Source organism: Dermacentor silvarum, chromosome 3, assembly GCF_013339745.2.
Source record: "Dermacentor silvarum isolate Dsil-2018 chromosome 3, BIME_Dsil_1.4, whole genome shotgun sequence".
Classification (NCBI taxonomy): Eukaryota; Metazoa; Arthropoda; class Arachnida; order Ixodida; family Ixodidae; genus Dermacentor; species Dermacentor silvarum.
The window spans coordinates 64,651,682-64,663,974 of record NC_051156.1 but is presented as its reverse complement, the minus strand read 5'-3'; the positions used below and the strand labels follow the sequence as shown (position 1 = coordinate 64,663,974).

Genomic DNA, 12,293 nt, shown 5'->3' with positions numbered 1-12,293 from the left:
ATAAGAATTTCCAGCGAAAAAGAAACACTAAGGAAGGAAGCAAGTAGACAGAAAGACGCTGCTGACATAGCCAGCTTCTTTCTGTACACTTGCTTCTTCACTTAGTTTTTCTTTTTTCGCTGGAAATTCATATAATGCCCTTAACGCAGAACCAACTAGCCCGACTTTCAGCTCTAAATGCTCCCCGAGTGCATTGAACTATATAATTTATAGCCAATCACTCAACTAATGTGACTCTTCTCGATGTCTCGTTTTTTTTCCTTTTCTTCTTCCTTTAGGAGCTTTAAAGATCACATTTAAATTGAAGACACTCGTTCTATTCGCTCGTGGCGCTCTATTCTTGGCCGACCCGCAGAAGTGGGTATGTGCCTCAGTTTCCGAGATGATCATCATCAACCGTGGCGCGGCGGCGTGAACACCGGGACCGGCCGCGGTAGGCGGGCGGGCGATGCACAACTAAGCCGGTGGCATGGCTCCGTCGGCGGCGCCGGCCGACTACTACGAGCTGCTGGGCGTGAGCCGCAGCGCGGGTCCCGAGGACATACGCCAGGCGTACCGGCGCAGGGCACTGCGCTGGCACCCCGACAAGAACCCCGGGCGCAGAGAGGTCGCCGAGGGGCGCTTCAAGCGCCTTCACGAAGCGTACACGGTGAGCGGACCACACCGTGCGACCGCTCGACTACGGTGATCAGTCATCATTACGATGACGACTGTTAAAGACATCCCCTTTGAGTAAGAGTGGCGACAAGTGATCACCTAGCATATGTGAACTAAGTTTTGCCATATCGTGATCTAGCATTCTACGTATCTCTAGTTTATAATGCATATTTACACATTTGCCTTTAACGATCGCGACTTCATCTCTTCCTTGCTTGTTTTCCCCACAAATATACTCCAGTCGTCTCTTGATCTTCGCCTGCGACCTTACTTAACTCTCCCATCAGCTTTAAACCACAGCGCTCCTGGAAGGTGGACTTGTCTTGCAGCGACCTAAGCGGAGGTTTTGTGCCCTTCTCCGCGACACATGATTCTTGCGCCATTCGGCGCATTTCTGGCACGATGTTTCAGAATCCCAGCGTTCAGGAACCAATGATAACTGTCACTGTGGCTCGGTAGCTAGGGCTTTCTGCTGCTGAGCACGAGGGCATGGGTTCGACTCCTGGCCGCCGTGGGCGTACTCTCAAGGTGTGTGTACTGCGAAAACGTCCATTTACCTATGAGCTTTTAAAGAACCACAGTTGGTGAGAATGACCTTCAGAGCGACGTTCCTTCTCCTGTCTAATTACATTGGATGCTAAATTTATTTAAACAATCAACGAAACACTTATGAAAAGCACGCATATGAAGTACTTTAAGAGTACGGCAAGAGCTGGTGCTTGCTTTTACTGGCAAAGGCGGTCGAATGCCGCCTCCTTTAATTTAAGGAACTACTGAAGCACCCACCAAGATAACCTGAAAGTTGAAAGGGAAGCGGAATGCAGCAATAATGAAACACATAGCACTTTGGGGCTACAATCAATATCAGGTGGTGAGTGTAATCTGGAAAGGAGTAATGGTGCCAGCAGTAACGTTCGCAAATGCCATTCTGTGCTTAAAATTATCGGGGTTGGATGTTAAGCAAAAATTCGCAGACTGGTTGAATTTGGGGGTCCACGGTAAAACCACAAGTGAGGTAGTGCAGGGCAACACGGGTTGAAGACAGAGAAGCGTATACAGCAAAATTAGTTTTGAAGACTCTGAAACATGCTTGATAATAAATGGGTGAGTAACGCGCACAAATATACAGACACATAATCCAGGAACACTTCAAGTAAGTCGGCAACCAAGTACAGGATAATTGAAAGTGTAAAAGACAATGAGGAACCATCAGAAAGAAAGTGAGAGAAAATTAGACAGTAAATTGGATGCACACAATGGAAAGAAATAAGACCATGGAGATTTACAAAAATGGCAGGAAATTAGACGGAAAAATATGTACGATAACCGTGCTATTTGAGGCCCGATCTCGTTGCATAAGGACAAAAACATACCGGAGCAAATATTCGCTACAGGGTGACTCATGGGTCTGCTGCAGCAAAAATCCGGAGACCACTCAGCACATCCTGGAATGCGAAGGTATTCATCCGGTGAGACCCGTAGGTAACGTGTACCTTTCAGAAGCGCTGGAACTTATAATGGAAGAAAACATCAACCGATCAGCCGTAGAGATAAGCAAGAGACGTTTAGAGTACTGGTGGAAAAAAAAAAAACCTTGGAAGAGATTGATACGACCGGATCCGTTACAGGCATAGGTAGCGGTACAAGGTAGATATAGAAGTTTAAAGGAAAGAGAAGCAAGATTAAGATGTATACAAAAATGCTAGAATGAAAAGCATGTATAGCATGCCCCATTAGTTCAAGCAGTCTAGGTGAATATTTGCCACCGCCTCGTTTCAAAGGGGATGTCAATAAACCAACATCATTACCATCGCCTGGTGCAGCGATACAATTACTAAGCGCGTGACAGGATTTCTTTAACGTGCATAATCTTTACTGATGTTGACCTGGTGCAGTTCGATCTTAGAATGATATATAACGACCTGCTTGAAAAAAAATTAACACAGTACTTACAAAAACAAAAAGAAAATCCTCCAGGACTAGCGCTTGTCCCACGTGAGTATGTAAATTTTTAAGTTTTTCTGTTACTTAATGGCTACATTTGCGATGATGGAACACGGTTAATTCAGTCGTGCTTATTTATAATCTCGCGCATTCGGAATTCGCGTTCGCGCCTCTTGTTTCAGAAACCTGTGAAGTCCAGAGTTTCCGTAATGTTGCAGTAATAATAAATATTGTCACTTGGAATACAAAAAAAAAAAAACTAAATCTACGTTGAGGCGTCCCCATACAGAAACCTTATCCACTTTTTTAACAATATGTCAGTAACACTACCGAATCAGTTTATGTATTCATGTAATCGCGACAGATTAGTCGTACGTCGGAAGGATGGGTAGATGACCATCTCCTCAGCAGCAAGGGACACTGAAAAGTAATTTTAAGCTTATATTGATCGGTGAGTTACAATCCTGGAATACGAAAAACAGCAGTCTTGCTGTGAGCGGAGTCTTGGTAAGTTAATGAAGATGCAGAAGCGAAAGACGGGCGTGAAGTTGCTGCGCTAGTTTCTCGTCACTTAACGAGATTCGAACAGCGTCTGCTTGTGACTATAGTTAATATTTCATCAATAAGGTTACATTGCATTCTAAATGGATCAAGGGCCTGTACCTTGTGAGTATTAAGAACTTTTTTTTTTTCAAACAAAAATGAGGCGGCCCAAAACACGCGAAAATACTTCGAAATGCTTGACTTCAAAGTAACTTACGAGCGTTGCGGTTTCCGCGAGAAATTGAAGAAATGAAGCTTGGCCCATTATTAAATAGTAAACATTTTCACGCCAAATAGAGGAAAATCGAGTCTCGAAAAAGGCATGCACCAGACTAGACTAACTTATCGTTGCTGTGTAATGTTTCTTAGGCATCTTGTCCGTCGATTGAATCATCAACGATCTCAGACGCAACCGTGATGAACCATTTGTGGCCGTCGCCACTAAAGTCCCTAGATGTTCTGCTCTTGAAAGCAAAAAAATATCTAGGGACTCTATAGTCGCCACGATTCCTGCACGCTCTGTGCCAGGTCATCTCGGGACCATATACCCTCCTGAGACCTGAACACAACTATGGGATATAATCGCCCTTCAAGATGGTCTTTATTGTCTACTGTTATGTTATGAACTTGAAAAACAATTTTTAAGTTTTATATACCACGGTTAGATGCCAAAATCAGTGTCTCCATGTACGTGAAAAAAATCATCTCCTTATGTTTTCTATGGCAAAAACTGCATTTCACTGCTTAAACGCAGTGATGAAGATGAAACTACGTGTACTTGTTGGCGCGTCCGGTATTATGATGCAATCTCAGTGATTTCGAAACACACCTCAAGGTTGCTTTCGGCCGTCTGCGACGACCCATAGGTCCAGATCAACTAAGTGTCAAATTTCTCGAAAGCAGATGACAAGAATGTGAGTAAAGCGCTTCCTTACAGTTACACATGCACCGTACTTCATACCCAGAATGAATATTTTGCGTAATCGATCACTTCAGAGTAAATTTCGCAAAAAAAAATGTTGAAGGCAATGTGCAATGTATTGTACAAGGGTTCTTAGGAGGATACTTGCGCTCGTATACACTGTCGTGTTCTGTCCGTAACAAAGCAACGGCCACGCGCAGGTGCTGAGCAGCGCGGAGGATCGCGCGGCCTACGACCGCGCGCACCCCGCCAGGCAGCCTACCGTGCGCCAGAAACTGGCGGAGCGCTTCAGGGCCAACGGCTCCAGGCACCTGTTCACCCTGTCTCTGCGACACGCCGAGGACGTTCTCCAGGAACTGCTCGGCAAAATCAGGGTGGGCCGCCGCTCTTGTACGCGCACCACGACATACCTCGCTTTGAGACGCTTCCTGACAGCATGCAAAGCGTCGCCTCAATTGAGAGCTTCCCGACTCCGTCGTTCATCGTTGACGCCCGTCCCTGTCTTGTACTGCTTGATTACCACAAGAAAAAAGAAAAAGAAAGTTGCGTGCGTACCATATCACATAAAACAAACATTTTATCTGATCTAGTAGGTACGATAGTGTATACTATGGGCGTCAAATGAAACGCGAAAAGCGGGCCACATACCAAAGTTCGCAAGATAAATGACGCAGCGTGCAAAGTTATTGGCCAAAGCGTTGCATTCTCTGTAGCTTGAAATGAATTTTGCTTGTACGAGATATTATGACAACTGGTTGTAGCTTTAAGTCAACGCGTAGTAAGTTGCGTGATCAACTTTTGTAGAACAAACAAAGCAAACTGTATTAACAAGGTGCCCCAACATGTCTCTGCAGCATAATCTGTGAGTCCACATGACCCTTGGTCCACGGCAGACGTCTTTCTCGGAGGTTGCAAGGGAGACCCTCCTCGCAATTATGCATCCGTAATACGGGAACACTAGGTTTCAACTCACAGCTAGGCATCACCTGCGTAGTTGTCAACGGCGTGTTGCTTTGCCCTTTTGATCTCTTCCATCCTTTTGTTGCTGGCTGGAGAAAATTATTCTACCCCCCTCCCCCCCAACACACACGCACACTTTTTTGTACATGTTTCTCTCAGAAACCACCCAGCAGCGGTCTGAGCGCGCCGGCATCCAAGGAAAAGGAGCCGGTGGACGCAGCTGTGTCCGCTGCCCGAATTTCTGCCGGCCACGGAGGGGACCGCCGGGCGCAGGACAGCAAATCCGCCGGCATCTTGTCTCGGAGCGAGGACAGGAAGACCCAGCCGCGGTCCTCTGGAGCCAGTGGTCAAGAAGTACCGGAGGAAGCGTCCCCGCCGCCAACCGCCAGGTCACCCTCATTGTACAGCGCGGACAGCACCCTTCCGTGGGAGAGCCTCTCTTCATCCCTGGACAGGCAAGCTGGCTCCCGGAGGACCTTGCGGAGATTCAGGAGCATCGTCCCAGTACACGGTGAGTGGATGAAAAAAAAAGGAATAAACGACTTATATTGGGCGCATGACTAAATAATTCGTGTCATTCAGAAATTTTGTCCATGATAGTCAGAAGCACCGCGCAGGCTTATATGGTAGTAGCGCGCGCTTTGGTTCCTGTCTTTCAATACAGCCGATGTGACTGGCATTAGGGCTTCACGGCTCCATGAGCTATGCGATAACTTGAAGCTTGCACGTTTTATGAAGTCATTGTTCTACTTAATATTGTGATAGCAATTATATGGACACTCGAGGTGAAATTTCGCCGTCGGCGAGGGGGAGCCGAAAAGAATGGTGACTTGACGGGCGCTGTCTTCGCGCGCGCCCATGCTGGAGGTCACGAGGTCAAGCACGCGTTAGGGGGAGGGGAGGTGAACGCGCGTTTTCTCCCAGCCGTCGCTGCGTATAGCTGTCCGAGCTGCTGAGCACTTACGCGGCCCGTGCGCAGTATCTCGGAGGTAGTCTCGGGTGAGTGCAAAGTTTGGGCGAGCCGAGATGGCTGGTAGTTTCACGCACGCTGCGTTCTCCAGCGCACAGTGTTGAAGGTTGTGCAATCTCAACTCAAGTTCCCGAGACGCGGTGAAGTGAGAGGCGGCACGAAGTTTTCCCTCCCTCTGCCGTCGCTCTTCATCACGGAAGTGTGGTGACAGCGCGTGTCCGGGGTCATCGAGGGACATATATTTATGTTTGTCTACGCGCGCGTGACACCATAATTTTTATTTCATTAGTAAGCCAGTATTTATTGCAAATGTACAGCCGATAAAACTACGAGCCTTACTTCGTGCAGTTTTCCAATTCTTTGCTTTTGCGATCAGTGCCTGGCATTTTCGGTTCATAATACGACATTTTTTATTTACTTATTTATTTATTTACAGAATACTTACATGGCCTTCAAGCCCTTACGAAGAGAGAACAAGTGTGGTAACAGGAATAACATATTTTTGTCCCCAGAAAGATTAACAAGGATAGACAAATAATTTAGGCAACTAAATATGCATTCATGCAGACAAACTATACGGCCATATTATAGAGCACAGAAATCACTTAGATACCACGGTAATAGTCTGTGGAAAAAATGCGTACTGTAAAGGGGTGTATTGAACAGTTCAGATGGTAGCGTCTGTTCGTAATCGAGAAGTCAGGTGACGCAGAGCAGGAACAGCTGGTTGCCCGAGCGGCTCACACTCGTGCTAAGCACTGGCGATCCGGCTGGCCCACTGGTTGCACTGCAGGCATAGAACAGACGATCTGGCTGACCTTGTCCATGTGCTTTTCTTCATTACAGTACAGATAATCTGAACAATGGATATTAAAAAAGTGTGGGCAGCTTGCACTAGTGGTGCAAGGCTGGAGTAAACAGCGGAGCTGGTGATCGACCTAGCTTCTTCCAGGTTTTACTATAGGCTTGGCTAAGTTTTGCTAGGAAATGCTAAGTGCTGGTAGGCACGATATTCCGAATCGGCTCGCCGCCGACGCGCAGATTCTCTCTTGGCCGCGCGACGCGCTTCAAGATGAGTGGCTTCTTCTTCGGGTCTCCGGATCTTCTTTGGTCGTCCCATGTCAAGGCTACATGTACTCGCCACAGAGTCAACGAGAATTCTAACGCCGTCGCGGCAGCTCCGAGCTTTATCTCCCTGGTGACGTCACAGCCAAACTGCGCCTCCACACTTGCCGGGGGGTGGCTGGTCGAAACCTGCCGAGCCGCCGCCAGAGGCGCCGGCTGCAGTCACGGACACAGCGCGCGTTCGGCGCGAACGCGGGGAAACACGGACGGCGTCGGCAGCAGCTCTGCGCGTTGACTCGTTGGTGCTGCTACAATTTCTTTCTCTCTCTCATTTTAGATGCGAATCATCTTATGCTCGGGGCCACGGTGTAAGAATAAGTAAGAGAGGTGCTGACACTCTCCCCACAACGCGCGCGAAAGCGCCGCCCGCTCGCGTCCAGATTATGTTCGCCTCGGTTACAGCTCGGTCGGCGCCGTCGTAGAGGGCGCCGCGGAATGCGGTCCCAGCCTCCGCGGCAAGGCGCGTGCTGCCGCTGCTTCGTCTTCCGGCTTGAATGTGCGGCCGCGCTGTTTTGAAGGCACGCTTTTTGTTCGCGTGCGTTTCATGAGCTTGTGCTTGGGTATTGTCGCCATGGGCCCTCGACAAAAGTGGCAGCGGCCTTCTGAGGGCTGTTTGAAATGGCTAAAAAGTGCTTCGTTCCGAACTGCAATTCTGGATACCGGACTTGTGCGGAACGTGTGCCTTTATTCAAAGCGCCGTCCGACAGCGGTCGTCTAGAGTAGTGACGCCGTGCAAATCTGAGGGCAGACCGAACTCTAATGCCTCCCGACAATGTCTGCGCCAACCATTTTTCAGAGGATACGATATCGACGGCATATTAGGCGGAGCTCGATAAAAGGGTTCCCACCTTATTTCCTAACTGTCCAAAGAACCTCACACAGTCAAATAAACCTCGAAAGCCGCTGCGGAAGAGATAACCTCCTGTGTGCCACAGAAGTTTGTGCAAATTTTGCTGCATGGGCAAGATATATACTGGGTGGCTTAACTATCATGCACCAAGATTTAAAAATATGCAAATGGCACGTAGCTGGACATAACCAAGGTAATGTTGTCTGCCGTCGCTTGGAGATACTCAGATTATATTTTTGCATTCCTCCTAATTACATAATTATTTTCATAATTGATTAATCAACTTTTCTAATGCTAAAATTGGGTAGAAAGTGTGAACGAGAGAATTGTACAGCAACACGGAAAACTCCCGATACAGCTTTCTGTTGCTCAATACGAGATACATAAAAGTGTTTTTCGAGCGTGAAAGAAACCCGCGAATACACCCAAAATTGCCGCGACTGGCCGCTCGAGGCATTTTGTGTGTATTCGTGGGCTTCTTTCACGCTCGGGAAAGCACTTCTGCGTAGCGCGTATTCAGCAATAGAAAGCTGTATTGGGAGTCTTTCATGTTGCTGTACAATTTTCTCATTGCCACTTTTAATCTAATTATATTATTTGAGAAGTGAATTAATTAATGAAGACTAATTATGTAATTAGGCGGAATGTAAAAAATAATCTCCATGAGACGGCAACAACCTTACTACGGTTCTGTGCAGCTACGTGACATTTGCGTATTTTTTAACTCTTTGTGCACCCTGTATAATACTGCTGTTTTCTGTGCAGATGTGTGCCTGATTTTCGAATTTGTTCCATCCTGGCTACTGATTGTTTTTTTACAATGCGCGTGCGGTGTATATAACACGCTTGCATGTTTTTATTTAAATTTTTTTTCCATTGTGGGTGTGTATGAGAGCGTAAGCTTGTGGGATGGTTATCCCCTATTAAAATTATCGAGCTGCTTCATGCACAATTTTTTTCGTATTGTGTCTTTGCAAACAAGAAAAAAATGTCTGTGGGACCACTATGTGGTGGGTGTAAGTGTATTTGTGGACATGCTGTAGCATGCATTGTCAAACACGCTTACATTAGCACGTTATCATATGCAATTTAATAAAAAAGAAAGTAACATTTTTTTTAGATCTTGCAAGAGCGACTCAGTCTTCAATGGACGAAAGCCAAATGAATAATATACACCGTCTATATTAAGTGGAATTGGAATAAAAAAAGGCATTTGCTCAGGGGTTTTCCTCAGTAAACTGTATTATAGTGATGTTGTAATCCAAGATAAGGCGCCTGCCTTCGTCCCGCCTAATAAATTCCCATTTGAAAGAGTTTTTACGTAGCTGATGTGCAGTCTCATCATACGTTCTAGCCATCAACAGTCACTTTGCTCTAGTTCGTTGCATATCGCAAGCTTGAGCCATTTCATTTCTCAATTTATATCGCGGCCACGCTGAATTCGCGCAATGATGCTTGAATGGTTTTCAGAGTGTGAATGGAAGCAGCGATAAGCATGAAAAACAGCAGTTTCCGGTGCAGTCACTATTTTCATCTGATCGAGGTGTAGCACGCAGGCAAATGTTTTTTTAAGTGCTTGGATGAACGGTTAGACCGGACGAAACAAACTGTGCGCGCGAGCAGAACTTGAGTGGGCTTTGAGTGCTGCCCGATCGACCCGTGTTCACGTCATTCACGCCCTGCGTAAGACACCTTCATGTTATCGAAGCATTAAGCCTGGTACACTTATCACTGTAATCTGAAATAACAAATTTCCTGCGCGCTTTGAGTTTTACTCACTCCACTATGAACGAAAATTTAGGGGAGGCAGAGCAATGTCAAGCCGCCGGCGCCGCTAAGCTGAGATCGCTGACAGCGGCGCCATCTATCTGCTCGCAGCAAAGCTACTCGGTGCGCCCGCGCGCTGCCGAACATAATCTGGACGCTCGCGCGCGCGTAGTGTCAACACCTAAATGTTCTTGCACCGTGCTCGGGGCTATGTCACTCCCTCCCTCCCTCCGCCGTGCGGCGTCCACTTCCGGTTCCACTTCCGCTTCCACTTCCGGTTCCAGAAGCCAGCTTCCGGAGAACGCTTCCGGCGTTTTGCCCGAATGATCACCAGGTGCTTCGCCCACTCATCATTCACTTCGTCCTCTCATTCTCCTCCCGCAACGCCGCGATGAGTGCCACGGACAGCGCCAGCGTCAACGCCAGCGTCAACGCCAGTGTCAGCGCCGTGGACAGCGCCGCGGAGAAGAGGGCTCGAGCCGCTGCCACGAAACGGCAGCGACGACAGGCCGATCTGAAAACTAATGGGAACTTGAGTGGACCCCATGGCTGCTTCGCATACTACTCAGGGTTCCCTTACGGGACGATGGTGTAATTTTTTTCTTCCTCTCTCCCGAGCATAGCGCGCTACGTGCATGCTCTCCTTCCCTCTGCTTAACGTCTCATGTCAAGGCAGCATGTGCACGGCGCAGAGAGGAGCCGAAGCACACGCCGCTCCGCGCGGTGGTTGCTAGGCAACGCACGGTGACGTCATCGCCAGGAGCAGTTTTTGTTCGCACTACGTGGCGCAAGCAAGAGCTTAAACAGCTCCGCTGTTAAAAATGAGCTACAGTTTTAGTTCACGCGAAATATCACAACATATAAAATAATGATTTCTGATTGGATACATGTACCAAATCTTCTCGCAAACGGTTCGATTACCTTATGTTTCATATGTTTGTACTACGTTTCGCGAAAGGGTGCAGCGTTGTGCACAACCTAGCCATATTTGTGAGCCGCAAGTGCGTGCGTTTACCAGCCGCGCACAAATTGTTCTGAAGCTTTTGTTTTAACGATTCCAGTGGCCGGCCATCACATCGATTTGACCACGTCGACATCCGGCAGCGCATCGCGACTCAGGCCGCAGGCGACCCGTCTGCGCAGAGACGCGGCAGCACACCGCAGTACCACCGCTGCAGCTGCCCGAAGCCCGTCGTCCGCGCAGCCCAAGCTGTCGCGGAGCCAGCCGAGGCCGCGGCCCGAGAAGGAGCCGAAGCCGGCCGATCGCGAAGGCGCGCGACGCCGACGGCAACTGCCGCCGCAAAGCCGCGACCGCCACCGGCAGAAGCCGCCGGCCGTGTCACCGCAGGGCGCCCGCACGTCGACCGTGCGGGACAAGTGCCGCCCAGGGTGCGGAGGCTCGCCCAGCGCGTCCACGAGCTCCGGCTTCATGGAGTCCGTGAAGACCGCAGTGGCGCGGACAGGCGTGGGCGTGGCCAGGCTGTGCCGGTTCCTGTGAGAGACACACGCACGCACCGCCCGTCTTATCGCCGCCGTCTTCCAGCCCACGGCGTGAAATACTTTCGTTTCTAAATCTTGATATGATTCGCTTCAATAAATTGCGTGTTTGCGATTGCCTTACGTAGGCCTGACTGGGAAGCTTTAGCGTGAGTCGCCGCCATTCGCAGTGCTCGGATCCTCGGAGGTGGAATATCTGATAGCGATCAGTCGTTACGATCATCACCAATACATTTAGGTATATTGCAGGACGACGAGCTGTCCCAGTGATCTTTGGTTACACCTGTCCTGCAACATCCCGGCCGTTTCATCGTATATATGCTCGCACATTTGGAAATCGCATCACACGACATAGTTACTTTCCGTCCTTGACCACCTTTCTCTTGTCACCCTTTCTGTTACTTTTAATTAATCACAGCTTACCTGCCCAACGCAATGCATATGTTGGCCAAACTCCAGTTTTTCCTCTTTATTCATTTATTTAGTTACAGCGAAACTTGTAATTGTTATGGCAACGTCTCGTGTTATACAAGCAGAATACTAACATGCACTGCACTTGAGTTAATTACTTGGCAATTTAACAATAAATAATTATCAATTCGCCCAACTTGAAGTATTATTGCAGTTTATTTACTTGTCTGATCTTTAGTGCAGCCGCCGATACTTAAGTGGCTATGGCATCGCGGTGCTGATCCCGAAGTCACCCGCATTCCATATAGGATGAAATGCAAAAAAAAAAAAATAGAATTGCCAGGTTCGGTACTTTGAACAGCAATAATTATGTTATATTTATTGAAGGAGCACTTACCTGTTTGAATTATGCTGGGGTCGTATTCTCGGACGATCACTTTCGGGGATACTTTCGCGAGGTTTCGTGTGCATAGCAGCGAACGCGTCGTTGTTTGCGGGCGACAGCGTTGCTGTCATTGTGCTAAGACAGCATGTTTGGCGCCGTGGCAAGATTGCTGTCGCTGATAGGCGCCGATGCGCCAGGCGTTAATCTCGCGGAAGTATTCTTGAAAGTGATCGTACGAGACCCCTGGCTATCTATCGCGCGC

At 48.3% G+C, this 12,293-nt stretch overlaps 1 protein-coding gene across 1 annotated transcript; it reads left to right on the top strand.

Annotated features, from left to right (window-relative positions):
- The first annotated feature begins 416 nt into the window (after positions 1–416).
- Positions 417–11,777, top strand: LOC119444440 (dnaJ homolog subfamily B member 6). Its single transcript, XM_037708840.2, has 4 exons — positions 417–649; positions 4,267–4,440; positions 5,186–5,537; positions 10,800–11,777. The coding sequence occupies exons 1-4, from the start codon at positions 470–472 to the stop codon at positions 11,234–11,236; spliced, it is 1,143 nt and encodes a 380-aa protein (XP_037564768.1). The 5' UTR covers positions 417–469; the 3' UTR covers positions 11,237–11,777.
- The last annotated feature ends 516 nt before the right edge of the window (positions 11,778–12,293 follow it).